The 18277-nt window shown below is 42.3% G+C and overlaps 2 protein-coding genes and 1 non-coding gene across 4 annotated transcripts in view; 1 reads left to right on the top strand and 2 right to left on the bottom strand.

Moving 5' to 3' along the window:
• Positions 1-4532: 4532 nt before the first annotated feature.
• Positions 4533-12287, top strand: gla (galactosidase, alpha). Of its 2 annotated transcripts, none has more exons than XM_045717709.1 (7): positions 4533-4812; positions 5514-5688; positions 6269-6443; positions 6599-6690; positions 6867-7028; positions 7291-7488; positions 8636-9002. In XM_045717709.1, exons 1-7 carry the CDS (start codon positions 4652-4654, stop codon positions 8786-8788), a joined length of 1116 nt encoding a protein of 371 aa, XP_045573665.1. In that variant the 5' UTR covers positions 4533-4651; the 3' UTR covers positions 8789-9002. The 2 variants fall into 2 exon arrangements, with proteins under 2 accessions (XP_045573665.1, NP_001167136.1); NM_001173665.1 differs by lacking the exon at positions 8636-9002 and adding an exon at positions 11522-12287 and having other exon boundaries at positions 4590-4812.
• A 1346-nt stretch (positions 12288-13633) lies between these two features.
• Positions 13634-18277, bottom strand: part of LOC106604455 (60S ribosomal protein L36a) — a 4944-nt gene continuing 300 nt past the window's right edge. Inside the window, exons 2-5 of the mRNA XM_014199087.2 lie at positions 17097-17202; positions 16924-16991; positions 14592-14714; positions 13634-13717 (exon numbers count right to left, since the gene is read on the bottom strand). Of these exons, the coding sequence (XP_014054562.1) occupies positions 13697-13717; positions 14592-14714; positions 16924-16991; positions 17097-17202 (318 nt within the window). The 3' untranslated portion in view covers positions 13634-13696. The remainder of the gene's footprint in view (positions 13718-14591; positions 14715-16923; positions 16992-17096; positions 17203-18277) is intronic.
• LOC123743264 (small nucleolar RNA SNORA9) lies at positions 15056-15192 on the bottom strand. The gene has a single exon (XR_006770072.1). It is a non-coding gene; the product is annotated as a small nucleolar RNA SNORA9 (small nucleolar RNA).

Raw genomic sequence — 18277 nt, 5'->3', positions numbered from 1 at the left:
GTCTGCCACTGCGAGGGCGATCAGCTGTCCGTCCTGTCTCCCTGTAGCGCTGTCTTAGGTGTCTCACAGTACGGACATTGTAATTTATTGCCCTGGCCACACCTGCAGTCCTCATGCCTCCTTGCAGCATGCCTAAAGCACGTTCATGCAGATGAGCAGGGACCCTGGGCATCTTTCTTTTAGTGTTTTTCAGAGTCAGTAGAAAGGCCTCTTTAGTGTCCTTAGTTTTCATAACTGTGACCTTAATTGCCTACCGTCTGTAAGCTGATAGTGTCTTAACGACCGTTCCACAGGTGCATGTTCATTAATTGTTTATGGTTCATTGAACAAGCATGGGAAACAGTGTTTAAACCCTTTACAATGAAGATCTGTGAAGTTATTTGGATTTTACGAATTATCTTTGAAAGACAGGGTCCTGAAAAAGGGTTGAGTTGAGTTTATATGTGAAAGGGATGAATGGTATACTACACCTTTTAAAACATTAACTAAATTGACACACTGAAGCCCTTAAAGTGCTTATAAAGATGCAATCTGACTACATTTGCCATACTTCATGAGGTAAAATGTTGACAGGTCATTGATATACACTACACTACCAAAAGTAGGTGTACACCTGCTTGTCAAACATCTTATTCCAAAATCATGGCTATTAATATGGAGTTGGTCTCTACTTTGCTGCTATAACAGCCTCCACTCTTCTGGGAAGGCTTTCCACTAGATGTTGGAACACTGCTGCGGGGACTTGCTTCCATTCAGCCACAAGAGCATTAGTGAGGTCGGGCACTGATGTTGGGGGATTAGGCCTGGCTCGCAGTTGGCATTCCAATTCATCCCAAAGGTGTTAGATGGAGTTGAGGTCAGGGCTCTGTGCAAGCCAGTCAAGTTCTTCCACACCGATCTGGATAAACCATTTCTGTATGGACCCATCTTTTTGTCATGCTAAAACAGGAAAGGGCCGTCCCCAAACTGTAGTCACAAACTTGGAAGCACAGAATCATCTAAAATGTCATTGTATGCTTTAGCGTAAATATTTCCCTTCACTGGAACTAAGGGGTCTAGCCCGAACCATGAAAAAACAGCCCCAGACCATCATTCCTCCTCCACCAAACTTTACAGTTGGCACTATGCATTGAACCAGGTAGCATTTTCCTGGCATCCGCCAATCCCAGATTTGTCCGTCAGACTGTCAGATGGTGAAGCATGATTCATCACTCCAGAGAACGCGTTTCCACTGCTCCAGAGTCCAATGGCGGTGAGCTTACACCACTCCAGCCGACGCTTGGCTTTGCGCGTGATGATCTTGGCCTTGTGTGCGGCTGCTCGGCCATGGAAACCCATTTCATGAAGCTCCCGGCAAACAGTTCTTGGCAAGATGTTGCTTCCAGAAGCAATTTGGAACTCGGTATTGAGTTTTGCAACTGAGGACAGACGATTTTTGTGAAATGTGACGAACTGACTTGTTGGAAAGGTGGTATCCTATGACGGTGCCACGTTGAAAGTCACTGAACTCTTCAGTAAGGCCATTCTACTGCCAATGTTTGTCTATGGAGATTGCATGCTGTGTGCTCGAGTTTATACACCTGTCAGCAACGTTTGTGGATAAAATAGTAAAATCCACTAATTTGAAGGGGTGTCCACGTGCTTTTGTATGTTCAGTGTATGTTTAGTCTTGGAGGCAGGGGGCTTATCAGGTGGGCAGAGTACACTCACTGGACAGTTTATTAGGTACACCAGGCTGTTCACGAAAATGGATAGCTCCTACAGACAGTCAGTCACGCGGCTTGCTATATCATGTTACTGTTCGATTAAACATTAGAATAGGCAAAAGGAGTGACCTAAGCGACTTTAAGCGTGTATTGATCGTCGGTGCCAGGCGCGCTGCATCCAGTATCTCAGAAGCAGCTGCCCTCCTGGGCTTTTCACGCACATCTGTGTCTAGGGTTTACAGAGAATGGTGAGAAACAAAAAAACAACCAGTCAGCGGCAGTCCTGCAGGCTAAAATAGCTTGTTGTTCAGAGAGGTCGAAGGAGAACGGCAAGAATCATGCAAGCTAACAGGCAGGCCACAAACAGACAAATAGCGGTGCAGTACAACAGTGAGGTGCAACGCACAACTCGTCGATCCTTGTTACGGATGGGATATTGCAGCAGATGACCACATCAGGTTCCACTCTTATCAGCTGAAAACAAGAAGCAGCAGCTCTAGTGGGCCGCCCGATCACCAACGCTGGACAATTGAGGAGTGGAAACACATCGCCTGGAAACACATGACCGCGAGTTAAGTTTGGGAAAAATTTGAGAATCTATCACTGCTGTGGCTGGGAGCGAGATCCTTTTTATAGTGAGGAAACCAAGTAAGTTTGTAACCAAGTAAGTCGATGGTCAATCGCTCAGGTGGGACGAGTCATTTATAGCCTCCACTTCTTTGCCCAGGCTCTCTGATAGGAAATACAGATTGTTTGTATCAGGCCTGTCCCTCTTGGTGAGGCCTCTGATGTTCAGGGCTGAAATACACACCCTTAACATTTGCACAAAGGTCAGGTTTTGTGTTCATTTTATGATGCTCGCTTTCTAGACCCATGACAGCACAGCGACAGGGATTATTATGATAGTCGGGTTATGTCATCTCAATAATTCTACCTTGCTTGTTTACAGTGTAGGCTGGATGTTCACTAGCCCAATAATGGACTAAAGAAACCTAGCGTCACTCCTTATAGTCCAAGGACCTTACATGTTCTGTTTAAAGGCAAATTGGCTCTGGAAGCCAGAACAGTCAAATTCTCCATCTAAATGTGAATTGATTCTCAAATGCAGTACGGTTCTAGAAATGTAAGTTCATACCACATAAAAATAAATTCACAAATGCAAAATACACACTTACTGTAGACTGTTTTAACCAGTTTTAACACAGTTAAAAGTATTGTGCCGAAAATCTCCCCCCTGCCAGAATTGTCCCCCCACCCCCTGATCTTAGTAGCAGAGAGCATTTATGTCTGCAGTTTTCGTTTGGCTATTTGTTTCAGTGTATTAGTCTATAAATAAATCTCTTTGCCAAAATTTGTCATCTCTCCCATGTCTTATTCGACTAGTAGTTGTTCTGAAATGTTTATTGCTTGCCTACATTTGACTCCCTCCTCTGTTTAATATAACACACATAAATTCATTATTCATTTCGGTTGCCTATCCTGACGTGAAGTTTGTTCTATAGAAAGTATTTGACTCTGATGTGTGCCACAGAAAGTATTTGACTCTAGTGACAAAATTTAAGAAATTAGAAGGGGGGGAGGATTTCGGCAAGGCCATTTTCTTGCCACGAATTCTGTCAGGAGGAGATTTTCGGCACAACACCGGCTCCAGGTATAAGTGGTCGCTTAGGGCCCCAAGCCTCCTTTTTTTTGGGGGGGGGGGCGACTCAGTCGGGGTCTCAACTGTCTGTTGACAGTTAACATAGTAGAATACACAAGTTGGAAGTTTAAAATTTGGTTGTGCATCAACAATTTTTGTATTTTTATGTCAGTCTCTGACAGTCACTCAATTAGCCATGTCAGCTAACAATTTTCAGATTGGTAAATTAGTCTAGCCAGCTATCTAAACTTGTAGTTACCATGGCAGAACAACTACCAGGCACGCAGGGCATATGTAGAAATGCAGGAAATTAGCTTTAAAATGGAAAAAAATTAACTCCACCCCTGGGCAAAATAAGTAGAATTGCATGAAATTTGTTATAAAACTGCAACATTTTCTCCTCACCCCATGGAAAATGTGTAGAGTTGTAGGAAATTAATTGCAGGAAAATTAACCTCTGTTCTCTTGGCCCTCCCACCACTACAGGAGGGCAGCTCCCGCTCAGTCCAGTCCAAGCTCTTCTCTGTCCTGGCACCCCAATGATGGAACCAGCTTCCCCCTGATGCTAGGACAGTAGAGTCCAGGCCTATCTTCTGAAACCCCACCTCTTCAAAGAGTATCTTAAATAATCCCACCGCAGTCCCCCAATAATAAAATAAATAAATATTGAACTAACACTGTTCAATATACTGTATACAGTATATGCCTTTTGTGAATTAACACTCGCACTTGACTTTTTTCCCCCTTACTAGCTCTGACTTTGCTGATAGCTACTTTATTGAGGAAAACTGTACTCACTATAACTGTGTTATGTGGTTGTTTCACCTAGCGATTTAAGATGAATGCACTAACTGTAAGTCGCTCTGGATAAGAGCTTCTGCTAAATGACTAAAATGTGAAAAGTGCATTTTTCTCTTTGCCATCAAGAGGGGTGCCACTAAAATGTGTTGCCCGCTTAGGGCCCAAAAGAAGCCGGACCTGTAGCCCATTATTTTTCAAACCTAGCAAAAGGGATTATGAAGTTATGGCCAGGTGCACATCACAAGTTACAGAAGAAGAAAAAAAGAATTACAATCCATGTCATCAAGCAAACACTTGACACAGGTGCGCTTCCTTGTTTATATCCAGACACGGGTGCAACGTGATTGGCTAGTTTCCAGCGCACCATGATATTACTGGTCCATGTTGCTGTCAATCTTCCAGTAAGGCGGGCCCGGTTTGTGTCACTATCAGGAAATAGATGTGCTTTCAATTCACACATTGTTGATGAAGATTATTCGTTAGTCAACTGAAACCAATAACTAAAATGTCTGCTGTAGTTCTGGTGCTATTTACAATCGGTGCTTTTATCAGTCCAGTTCGATCTCTGGACAATGGTCTCGCGCTCAAGCCTACAATGGGTTGGCTGCATTGGGAGAGATTCATGTGCAATGTCGACTGTGACACGGACCCCAATAATTGCATCAGGTATGACATCTGGCTTCACCCTCAACTCTACACGTACATTTAAATGTTCCAGACTCAATCAAACATTGAAGACAAGGGAAACAACTGACCGGATGGGTATAATTGTGTGGCACGTTCCAACAGGAATCTGTTCCAAACACTTCGTAAAGTAACGTTCGATGGATGCCAACAAACAAATGCATACAAAGTAGCATGATCAATCCACCTAGCTAACTAGCTGCCGAATAGGCATCAACTCACCACGTAGCTTTTTCTTAATGTTTGTCCATAGGCTACCAGAGTGAGGACAGACATTTTTCGGAATAAACGTTGGGAGTGAAAAACTTAATTTAAATAGCCCACGCCCTACCCGGTATCTTATTCTGCCGCTATACAACTCTGTATGCGTTGTTTGTTGGCAGCCTTGTTATTTACGACGTTTCTGCAACAGATTCCTGTTGGAATGTTCCACAAATTATACCCACCAAATTGACACCACTAAACTAGCTTAGACCATTTTGATGACGGCTCAGTTCAAACTCATAGCAGGAAGTAGAGTAACTGTAGGCGGTAACATGAATGTTAGTGGGATGGTTCTACATTCATCAGGTATAAATGGCCTCACACGTTCACTGTTACTTCATTGACACATTGAAGCATAGTTAATATGACAATATGAACTGGCTAATAGTTTCCTCTGTCCCTGATCTCTGTGCTGCTAGTGAGAATCTCTACATGCAGATGGCAGATGTGATGGTGACGGAAGGCTGGAAGGAGGCTGGCTACGAGTATGTCTGCATCGATGACTGTTGGCCCAGCCACCAACGTGACGCCAAGGGACGCCTTCAGGCAGACCCGAAGCGGTTCCCCAGAGGCATCAAGAAACTGGCCGACTATGTGAGTGTATAGGCTACAGAGAGGTCGTGCTCATTAGGGCACACATTTAGAAAAACGTTTTGCAATGGAAAATTAAAACAATTTATTTTTGGCCCATTTTATTTGGTTTTGTGTCTACTGAACATGAACCAGTTGTTGAGGGACAACTTATATTATCCACATACAGTTGGTGCACTGCTTATGTCAGCTCCAACTCCAATGTTTTCTAGTTCCCAGTGCTTGTCTATCACACACTCTGTCACTTTAACACAACAAACAGAAACATGTCCTTCCTCGAGTGATAACCTACCCAATGGGACTGTAAGGTTATGTGTTTTACTAATTAGATCATCCACCTTGCTAAGAGTGACACATAACTATGAGCAAACAGAAAGGGAATATTGCTGTTACCATGGTGCTAAACTACCAAAGGTTTCAAAACCCTCTGAAGAGCCATGAAAATGTGGTTTAGTAATACAACATCACCATCTACTGGTTTCAACTGTAAGGGTCCACTTTGTTCATGGATTTTGGCCTACAGGACAAACCTTTTCTAAAAGCCTATCTATTGTAAGATTGTTATTTGTGATTGGTTATACAGGTTCATTCCAAGGGTCTCAAGTTGGGGATCTATGCTGATTTGGGAACCTTTACATGTGGAGGCTTTCCAGGGAGCCTGGGATACTACGACATCGACGCTCAGACCTTTGCTGATTGGGGTGTGGATCTGCTCAAATTTGATGGGTGCTACATGAAGTGGACTTTACTGGGGGAAGGTGATTTATATATTAAATGTCATGCTACAAAACTACTAATTCAACAGCTCATAAGTCTCTTTCAGATGAAATTATGTTTCATGAATTGAATAGAGAATGATTGATTGGTTACACCCGAAAACCTATAATTACAGCTGTGTGTGACTTTTTCCCAGGTTACACAAACATGTCAATAGCACTGAACCAAACTGGGAGAAGTATCCTGTACTCCTGTGAGTGGCCACTGTATGAGTGGCCGTACCATCAGGTAAGAAAGAGCGAGGTGGTAAATGCCTTTATTCCTAGCATTCCTTCAGTTCGTTGGCTAATGAAAATGCTAAATATACCTGAAACTGAATTGATTTCATCTTAGTCAGGAGGATTCATTCATGATTAATTTTGCATTGATTAATGTGTCCCACCATGTCAATGATGTACTCACAGCCAGACTATGCTGCCATACGGAAGGCCTGTAACCACTGGCGCAACTTTGCGGATGTGTATGACTCCTGGGACAGTGTGAAGACCATCTTGGACTGGACTGCCGACCATCAGGACGTCATTGTCCCAGCGGCTGGGCCTGGGGGCTGGAATGACCCTGACATGGTACTGTGGCTGTTACTCTTTTCACTATGGATAAGGAGTTGGGGCCAATTCATCCCATTGTTTTCTATGGGGAATGTTTAAGTGAACTTCCTGAATTGACCCATCCAATCCTGCTACTCAGTTGATGGCATTCAGTAAAACTTGTCTGAGTAATGATTAATCATGAACTCTTCATCTTACTCACACCAGCTGTTCCTGCCATAAGCCATGTACTTTTTCTGAATAGTATGTCTGATTGACATTGACGGTGTTCCTTCCTCAGCTGGTGATTGGAAACTTTGGCCTGAGTCACACCCAACAGGAGTCTCAGATGGCATTGTGGGCCATCATGGCCGCCCCTCTGCTGATGTCCAATGACCTGAGAGACATCTGCCCCCGGTCCAAGCAGCTGCTGCAGAACACAAGGATCATCGCCATCAGTCAGGACCCACTGGGCAGGCAGGGCTATCGCACCGCCAAGGTAGTACACCTCTGCTCTGTTACTCACTGGGGATATTTCATGGTAATGCACAATGGAGAATAGCATTACCACCACACATAAAACAAACGGGGCATATGCAACTTCTGTTGTGCAGTACCAAATCCTACTTTAAATGTGACTACTCGGTGCTAATACAGTTCAATACAACACTGAACCAAAATAGAAACGCGACAGGTAAAGTGTTGGTTTCATGAGCTGAAATAAAAGATCCCAGAAATTGTCCATAAGCACAAAAAGCTTATTTGTCTAAAATGTTGTGCCCAAATATGTTTACATCCCTGTTAATGAGCATTTCTCCTTTGCCAAGATCCATCCACCTGACAGGTGTGGTATATCAGTAAGCTGATTAAACAACTATCATTACACAGGTGCACCTTGTGCAGGGGACAATAAAAGGCCACTCTAAAATGTGCAGTTGTGTCACACAACACAATGCCACAGATATCTAAAGTTTTGAGGGAGGCTGCATTTGGCTGACGACAGGAATGTCCACCAGAGCTGTTGCCAGAGAATTGCATGTTGATTTTCCTACCATAAGCCTCCTCCAACATAGTTTTAGAGAATTTGGCAGTACATCCAACCGGCCTCACAACCGCATACCATGTGTAACCACACCAGCCCAGGACCTCCACATCCGGCTTCTTCACCTGGGAGATCGTCTGAGACCAGCCACCCGGACAGCCGATGAAACTGGGTTTTCACAAACAAAGAATCTCTGCACAAACTGTCAAACAGTCTCAGGGTAGCTCATCTGTGTGCTCGTCGTCCTCACCAAGGTCTTGACCTGACTGCAGTTCGGCCTCTTAAGCGACTATGTGGACAAATGCTCACCTTCGATGGCCACTGGCACGCTGGAGTAGTGTGCTCTTCATGGATTCATCTCTGTTTCAACTGTACTGAGCAGATGGCAGACAGCGTGTATGGTGTTGTGTGGGAGAGCAGTTTGCTGATGTCAATGTTGTGAACAGAGTGCCCCATGGTGGCGGTGGGGTTATAGTATGGGCAGGCATAAGCTACCGACAATGAACACAATTGCATTTTATCGATGGCAATTTTAATGCATAGAGAAACTGTAATGAGAACCATTGTCGTGTCATTCATCCGCTGCCATCACCTCATGTTTCAGCATAATGTACAGCCCCATGTTGCAAGGCTTTGTACACAACTCCTAGAAGCTGAAAATGGCCTGTGTACGACAGCGTGTTCCAGTTTCCAACATTATCCAGCAACTTCACACAGCAGTGGGACAATATTCCACAGGCCACAATCAACAGCCTGATCAACTCTATGTGAAGGAGATGTCGCGCTGCATGAGGCAAATGGTGGTCACACCAGATACTGACTGTTTTTTTTGTTTTTTTTAAGGGTATTTGTGACCAACCGATGCATATTTGTATTCCCAGTTGTGAAATCCATAGAGTGGGGCCCAATTTATTTCAATGGACTGGTTTCCTTTATATGAATTGTAACACAGTAAAAGCTTTGAAATTGTTGCATGTTGTTTTTTTTTATATTTTTGTTTAGTGTAATAATGGTCAGATACCCTTATGCAGCTACACTATTACAGGGCCTAATCAAAGTCAAAAAGCCTGAAACTCCAAAGAAATGACATCTAACATCATGCATTCACTATAAATTGCCAACTCTGAAACCATATGGCGTTCATCTGTAGCCACATAAAATATTTACTTTCCCCCAATGATCAACACCGCCGATAAAACCTAAACACCTATAGACGGGTTGGTTGTTTAGCAACACAACGATCACGTGGCGAACTATGGGGCAATACAGAGGGGGTTGGCTTTGACTGTTGACATGTAAACTATATTAAGTCTGTTCATTGACAACTTAAATACATTTGCACAATTAGTACTTGTGTCTCAAATACATCGTTAGTTGTTTAGCTAGCGAGTTTTTGCTATATTAGCATAGATATGACATCGATTCGCTGCATGGTCAACCAACCAACCCATCCTGAGACCCTTCTGAGTGATCTGTGTATATACCCCACCTACTGGCCATATGCAAGACTGATCATTTGTAAGCAGGTAAAGTGAAATGTAGAAGTTACATGTCGTGGCTCTGTAGCTTATGTTGTGGTAGTTCCATGTGGCTCTGTAGTTTGTTGCGGTAGTTACATGTCGTGGCTCTGTAGTTTGCGGTAGTTACATGTCGTGGCTCTGTAGCTTATGTTGCGGTAGTTACAGTTGAAGTGGTAAGTTTACATACACTTAGGTTGGCGTCCTTAACTCATTTTTCAACCACTCCACAAATTTCTTGATAACGAACTATAGTTTTGGCAAGTCGGTTAGGACATCTACTTTGTGCATGACAAGTAATTTTTCCAACAATTGTTTAGACAGATTATTTCACTTATAAATCACTATCACAATTCCAGTGGGTCAGAAGTTTACATACACTAAGTTGACTGTGCCTTTAAACAGCTTGGAAAATTCCAGAAAATTATGTCATGGCTTTAGAAGACTCTGATAGGCTAATTGACATCATTTGAGTCAATTGGAGGTGTACCTGTGGCTGTATTTCAAGGCCTACCTTCAAACTCAGTGACTCTTTGCTTGACATCATGGGAAAAATCAAAAGAAATCAGCCAAGACCTCCACAAGTCTGGTTCATCCTTGGGAGCAATTTCCAAACGCCCGAAGGTACCACGTTCATCTGTACAAACAATAGTATGCAAGTATAAACACCATGGGACCACGCATCCATCATACCGCTCAGAAAGGAGACGTTCTGTCTCCTAGAGATGAATGTACTTTGGTGCGAAAAACTGCAAATCGAACCCAGAACTACAGCAAAGATGCTGGAGGAAACGGGTACAAAAGTATCTATATCCACAATAAAACGAGTCCTATAGCGACATAACCTGAAAGGCCGCTCAGCAAGGAAGAAGCCACTGCTCCAAAACCGCCATAAAAAAGCCAGTTTGCAACTGCACATGGGGACAAAGATCGTACTTTTTGGAGAAATGTCCTCTGGTCTGATGAAACAAAAATAGAACTGTTTGGTCATAATGACCATCGTTATGTTTGGAGGAAAAAAGGGGAGTCTTGCAAGCCAAAGAACACCATCCCAACCGTAAAGCACGAGGGTGGCACCATCATGTTGTGGGGATGCTTTGCTGCAGGAGGGACTGGTGCACTTCACAAAATAGATGGCATCATGAGGAGGAAAAATTGTGGATATATTGAAGCAACATCTCAAGAAATCAGTCAGGAAGTTCAAGCTTGGTCTCAAATGGGTCTTCCAAATGTACAATGACCCCAAGCATCGTTCCAAAGTTGTGGCAAAATAGCTTAAGGACAACGAAGTCAAGGTATTGGAGTGGCCATCACAAAGCCCTGACCTCAATCCTATAGAAAATGTGTGGGCAGAACTGAAAAAGCATGTCCGAGCAAGGAGGCCTACAAACCTGACTCAGTTACACCAGCTCTGTCAGGAGGAATGGGCCAAAATTCACCCAACTTATTGTGGGAAGCTTGTGGAAGGCTACCCGAAATGTTTGACCAAAGTTAAACAATTTAAAGGCAATGCTACCAAATACTAATTGAGTGTATGTAAACTTCTGACCCACTGGGAATGTGATGAAAGAAATAAAAGCTGAAATCATTCTCTCTACTATTATTCTGACATTTCACATTCTTAAAATAAAGTGGTGATCCTAACTGACTTATGACAGGGATTTTTACTAGGATTAAATGTAAGGAATTGTGGAAAAACTGAGTTTAAATGTACTCCGCATTGCGTCGTGCGTAAGAACAGCCCTTAGCCATGGTATATTGGCCATATATCACAAACCCCCAAGGTGCCTTATTGCTATTATAGACTGGTTACCAATGTAATTAGAGCAGTAAAAATAAATGTTTTGTCATACCCGTGGTTTGTCATACCCTGATATACCACGGCTTTCAGCCAATCAGCATTCAGGGTTCGAGCCACCCAGTTTATAATCTGAAATCAGGCTGTTGAAACTAACCTGACTGTTGTTTGACAGGTGGACAGTTTCGAGGTGTGGGAAAGACACCTGTCTGGTGGCCGGTTGGCTCTGGCAGTGATGAACAAGCAGGAGATCGGTGGTCCCCGAGGCTTCCCCCTCACCCTGGCCACGCTGCCTAGCTGGAAGATCTGCCACCCCCAGTGTAATGTCACCCAGGTCCTGCCCAGCTACAAGGAGCTGGGGGTCCAGACCCTCCTCAGTGAACTTGTGGTGGTGGTCAACCCTTCTGGTACAGCACTGCTGACTGTCACCCCCATTTAAGTGTGACTTCAACACCCAATGGCAATTATGGAAGGACATGCCCAACGTGAACAGTTCTTTAGTATGGTGTAGCTAGCAGACAAGCATATGGGCCCTGGCCCTCACCCAGCACTGATTGAAATGCACAGGATTTATGAGCACTTTAATTCACAGCAAGTTACATTGCTTATTATGATTATTCTAGATAGTGTGCTTATTTGCCAAAGAGCCATCTATATGCTCACCTTTGAATAGGTTATTTAGTTGGTGTGCTTCCCTTTATTGGAGGGATTTTTAATCTTTATTTTAAGTGTGGAATGTTAGTAATTGTCCATGTTTTGTATGCCAATTGTTCTGGTCACAAAAAGGAGATTTGCTGGATGGCAGACACCTGAATGTTAAGATATCAAAAATCAGTAGTACTGTAACCATTTTTCCTGATTTGAAATAACTGTTACTTTGGTACAATCATGTCTGGAAATGTTAACATTTAATTAAAGGGGCAATCTGGAATTCAAACAAACCAAAGCCATCAACCTCCCACTTTTTTGATAAACTTCAGGATGGGTCTGGAAAAACATTACCACTTAAATTTACGGTAACACTTCACAACCAGCGTTATCACATGGTCATAAAGCTGACATAACTTGTCAAAATGGGATCATAACATTATCATGACCCCATATTTACAGCTGTTGTGATGTTATTTTTATGGCTGGTTATGACACTTGCATAAGTGTCAAAACCCACATTTAATGTTTTTCCCTACCAAGAAGTCCTTCATAATTCTTTAGTCATGTTTTTTTTTCTTCATATTTTAAATAACTTGTAGAAAACACTGACCCTCCTGTGTAACTTTTTGATTTAGAAAATAATGCTTTTTGAAAGTGTATGACCATAATATATGCCCTTATGTCAAGAGGGCGTCTTGTCCTGCATTCATCCCAGTCATCAGCAAGTGTTGGCTGTCGGTGCATGTCTGTGGTCGATTTTAGAAAAGTATAGTAAACATACTGTTGACAAGTAGGCTATATGGTGTAATCGAATGTTTTGCCTTGTGTGGTAGGTGTCATAACCAGCCATAAAATAATGCAATGTCTCACAACAGGTCTAAATGTGTCAAACTTATGACCCTGGGTGTCAAGTGTTTCCAAATTTACACAGGCAAGGACTGACCATATCAAAATAGTTTTAAAGCTTTTCAATGCTGTCTTTGTGCTACCCTAGTTAGCATTGGCTGGCGAAACTACTGCGAACTTCCTTTAAACTACACAGGCAAAAATTGTATCCAGGTGTTCATCTGACTCTGGTTAAGTAGAACGGCTTTAATCCCAAAATCTCACTGTATCCCTTTAACCTCATTTTGGGTTATCACTTCAATATACGTACACACACTAGATATGGGACCCCAACATTGTAAAAATATTTTGGAAGCTATAGAAATGTATTTATAGATTTTTAAATGTGAGCTAAACAAAAATGTATAAACATTCCTTAAAGTATAATTTGATATTAATGTAAGCGTACAACAAATATACTTAAATACATGCAATTGTCCTTGAAATACTGTATTAGTCCATTCATTCCTATGGAGGACTGCCAATATGGCCAATCGGTGTCTTCAAAGCCTCTCAATGGCCAATACAGAGTGTCAGCATTCTAGGGTTTATATACATCATTCGGTTCTGATGGGGTGAGACTGTTGTACTAAGCCCATGAGGATATGATTCAGGGATGGTTATTCGCCAGTGTGTTTATACTGATGTACTGCAACATGCTTCAACCACTCTTGGAAAGGCCAATTACATCTTCATATCCACCAACCATAATTACCACCAAGCTACAGTTAAGGAGAGATGAGACATCTGGTACAATTTCAATACATTTATTGGAAAATAAATGACAAGTCCATCCAATAGATTGACCCACAGCCTAGAACTGGATGACCTGGCCCTGAAAGGAGACAATAAAAACAACGGTTATAAGGCAGCTCAGATATTCAACCAGCACATTGAAACTATTCACCTTTCCACAATGAAAAATACAAAACACCACTTCTGAATCCAATCACATCTTTCAATTTGACAACTTAACATTCATTAGGGCATATCTAAAATCCAAACAATTCAAGAGCCGCACACGTTTGGCCAGTGAGGGCCTTCAGACTGCTATTGTCAATTCCTCTCCAGGCTGTCTAATAACCCGAGTTGTGAGGAAGCATGCATTTGTGTAATTGACTAAATGTTCTATAGAGGAACGATTTAAAGTAGAAGAGCTCCGAGGTGTATCAAGGATAGTTGAACATTGTCAAACGTCATTTAGATGTCCAGAAACCATACACCCCTCAAATGCAACTCTGGACCGTGAAGCCAGTTCCACTACATTTTTACATTGTTCCCCTGGAACCAAGGATCGATTTAGACCTGAGACACCAGGTGGGTGCAATTAATGATCAGGCAGAGCATAAAAAACAGCAGGCTCTTGTAGGGTAAGAGTTGAATACCCCTGGTACAGTACATTCGGAAAGTACTCATACCCCTTGACTTTTTCCACTTTGTTACTTTACAGCCTTATTCTAAAATGTATTAGTTTCCCCCCCCTCATCAAGCTACACACAATACGCCATAATGACAAATAAAAAAAATTCTCACATTAAAGATAAACTGAAATATCACATTACCATAAGTAATCTTACTATCCAAATGCACTGTACATACACACATTGCTTTTAATGGCTGTGGAACAAATACACAACCCATCCCACATGCAGAATAAACATGGGCCAGGAACATCTGTGTTGCACTACTTGGCTAGAGTTTGTGCTTACCTTTCTCTTCTTGTCACCTCCCAGCTCAAAGTGCTTGCATCTCTTGATGGGCACCATTCTCTTGGCCCTGCAGTTGGGCTCCACACACTCCAGCCTCAACACAATCTTCTTTGTGGTCTTGGCCTGAGAAGAGAATACAATGTTACCACAGTCCAGGATCCATGCACACGTGACACAAGGCAGCGGCATTCTGATGATCTACCCCTCTCCTGAAGTGTGCTCTCGTTCACTGCCCTTCATGCATTAAATGGCTAGAGGAAGTTTCCACCCATTCCTTTCAAATCCATGAGGGGGCGTATGAGTGCAAAATTTGGGAAAAGGGTGGATAATCAGAGCATTGCCTGCGTTTCTCAATTTCAGAGCTCAAAATTCTACCCCCTTTCATTTTCTGGAGTGTAAAAAGACTGTCAATACTGTATTATATGTAGGTGCAGAAGTAAAGGAGAAATAGTGTTCATTAATCAAGTTGTCTGAGGTTTACCTATAACCTTGCCATGGAAGAGACACAGCAGGGCCTCAAACCATCTCAGTTCTCTCTAGCAGACACCTTAGGAAAGGACAAAGCCACTACAGGCCAAGCCTCGCTGACAATGGCCTGCACAAATAGTACACATTTGTAAGGTATATCAGTGGTTCAACTCCTTTCCTTGAGTAATCAACAGTACAAGTACAGTTGAAGTCGGAAGTTTACATACACCTTAGCCAAATACATTTAAACTCGGTTTTTCACCATTCCTGACATTTAAACCTAGTAAGAATTCAGTCTTAGGTCAGTTAGGATCCCCACTTTATTTTAAAAATGTGAAATGTCAGAGTAATAGTAGAGAGAGTGATTTATTTCAGCTTCCATCACATGCCCAGTGGGTCAGAAGTTTACATACACTCAATTAGTATTTGGTAGCATTGCCTTTAAATTATTTAACATGGGTCAAACGTTTCAGGTAGCCTTCCACAAGCTTCCCACAATAGGTTCTTCCCACACATTTTCTATAGGATTGAGGTCAGGGCTTTGTGATGGCTACTCCAATACCTTGACTTTGTTGTCCTTAAGCCATTTTGCCACAACTTTGGAAGTATGCTTGAGGTCATTGTCCATTTGGAAGACCCATTTGCGACCAAGCTTTAACTTCCTGATTGATGTCTTGAGATGTTGCTTCAATATATCCACAATTTTCCTCCTCATGATGCCATCTACTATGTGAAGTGCACCAGTCCCTCCTGCAGCAAAGCATCCCCACAACATGATGCTGCCACCCCCGTGCTTCACGGTTGGGATGGTGTTCTTTGGCTTGCAAGCCTCTCCCTTTTTCCTCCAAACATAACGATGGTGATTATGACCAAAGAGTTCTATTTTTGTTTCATCAGACCAGAGGACATTTCTCCAAAAAGTATGATATTTGTCCCCATGTGCAGTTGCAAACCGTAGTCTGGCTTTTTTATGCCGACTTTGGAGCAGTAGCTACTTCCTTGCTGAGCGGCCTTTCAGGTTATGTCGATATAGGACTCATTTTACTGTGGATATAGATACTTTTTTAACTGTTTCCTCCAACATCTTCACTTGGTCCTTTGCTGCTGTTCTGGGATTGATTTTCACTTTTCGCAGGAAAGTACGTTAATCTCTAGGAGACAGAACACGTCTCCTTCCTGAGCGGTATGACGGCTACATGGTCCCATGGTGTTTATACTTGCGAACTATTGTTTGTACAGATGAATGTGGTACCTTCAGGCGTTTGGAAATTGCTCCCAAGGGTGAACCAAACTTGTGGAGGTCTACAAAAACCCTTTCCTGAGGTCTTGACTGATTTCTTTTGATTTCCCATGATGTCAAGCAAAGAGGTATTGAGTTTGAAAGTAGGCCTTGAAATAAATCCACAGGTACACCTCCAGTTGACTCAAATTATGTCAATTAGCCTATCAGAGGCTTCTAAAGCCATGACATAATTCTCTGGAATTTTCCAAGCTGTTTAAAGGTACAGTCAACTTAGTGTATGTAAACTTCTGACCCACTGGAATTGTGATACAGTGAATTATAAGTGAAATCTGTCTGTAAACAATTGTTGGAAAAATTACTTGTGTCATGCACAAAGTAGATGTCCTAACCGACTTGCCAAAACTATAGTTTGTTAACAAGAAATTTGTGAAGTGGTTGAAAAACGAGTTTTAATGACTCCAAGCTAAGTGTATGTAAACTTCCGACTTCAACTGTATGTTGCCCCAGACCCCCAGAACTACTTAACTGTACTGTTTGGGTTCCTCGATGATAGAAGTATACCACTGATATAAGGTACCTTTTGGTAACGTATCCAGTACACACACAGCTTTGCAAGCTTACCTTTTTGCGGAAAATAGGCTTGGTCTGTCCACCGTAACCGGACTGTTTTCTGTCATATCTCCTCTTACCTAAAACACAGATCGTACATCAATTATTTAACTTGTAACACCTAGCAGTCCACATACTACGTCTTATGTTCATCTGCCAATGCTCATTTTGAGACTGAAACTCACCCTGTGCGTAGAGGGAATCCTTTCCCTTCTTGTACTGGGTAACTTTGTGAAGCTGGTGTCTCTTGCACTTCTTGCAGTAGGTCCTGCGTGTCTTCGGCACATTCACCTGAATCACAGATTTAGAATGTACACTGACCAAGTGCTGCAGTCTGGTACATTTCAAGTACCTCTTCATTCAAATTGAGTCTCTTGGCTTCACAGCAAATATCCAGCATGGGGGTCAGGTCACTACCATTCAACCTAAGGGGCTACTAGCCGAGGAACACAACTCCCTTCGCATATCGAGGCGGAATTTGGATAACTCGTCATGCGATTTCCTTTCACCAACATTGAGTCACCAGCAGTCGATATGTGTAAAAATGTAAATTCTGAAAACACTTACCAGAACCTATATTTGTACTATACAACTGCGGTCCTTCCGCAGGTGCTGAAATCCATACTTTTAATTTAAAAAGTATTGAATACAAGCAGCATTTTCCTACATTATTTTATATACAGCACCAGAAAATCCGTTCTAAGTGATTTTAATTTTGGAAATCTGTTCCAAAGTATTCCCACACATAACAGAGACATACAGTATGTGATCGTATACAAATGTAAGCAAGGTTTGAAATTATTCTGTTTTATTATATCCGTTAAAGCTTCTTGCGGTCAATTTGCAGTTGACAAATTATTAGTAATTATGTTGTGGTCCTCTGACCATCCGCTCAAGAAATAAAATCGTCGCGCAGCTGAATTTAGTTGATGATCCCTGATACAAGAGGGAGGAGTTAGCTTAGCGTTTTTCCAGGTAGGTCAAGAGCCTTTTCACCATCTATGTGGCATTTTTGTTCCAACAACATGTACATACGTTTAGTGTTGTTGACTCAAAAAGTTGTATAATCAACTCTACCAACAATCCATTTGCCAAAGGCTTTGGTGTGAGCAGCTAGCTCTATCGTTGCACAACAGGATCTCCTTGATAGCACGCATCATTGGGCAGCACTACCTGGTAGTTATAATGCATTTGCTATGATTACAACTTTGAAAGGTATTTGGCAAGGATGCATTTATAAAATGTTAACACCAACTTCATTACATTGCGAAGAACACAGTAATAAGGGCAATTTCAATAAGAGACTGTCATTAATTAGCTAGGTAGTTAGCGATACAATCACCGTAGCGTAGCCATTCGCTCGAGT

Source organism: Salmo salar, chromosome ssa05 (assembly GCF_905237065.1).
Source record: "Salmo salar chromosome ssa05, Ssal_v3.1, whole genome shotgun sequence".
In the NCBI taxonomy this organism is placed as follows: domain Eukaryota; kingdom Metazoa; phylum Chordata; class Actinopteri; order Salmoniformes; family Salmonidae; genus Salmo; species Salmo salar.
This window is presented reverse-complemented; position numbering and strand designations above follow the sequence as displayed.

Coding starts and splice junctions, on each gene's coding strand:
- gla (NM_001173665.1), top strand. CDS start 4,652: ATGTCTGCTGTAGTTCTGGTGCTATTTACAATCGGTGCTTTTATCAGT. Junction 5,689..6,268: donor TCAAGAAACTGGCCGACTAT/GTGAGTGTATAG, acceptor TTGGTTATACAG/GTTCATTCCAAGGGTCTCAA. Junction 6,691..6,866: donor ATGAGTGGCCGTACCATCAG/GTAAGAAAGAGC, acceptor ATGTACTCACAG/CCAGACTATGCTGCCATACG.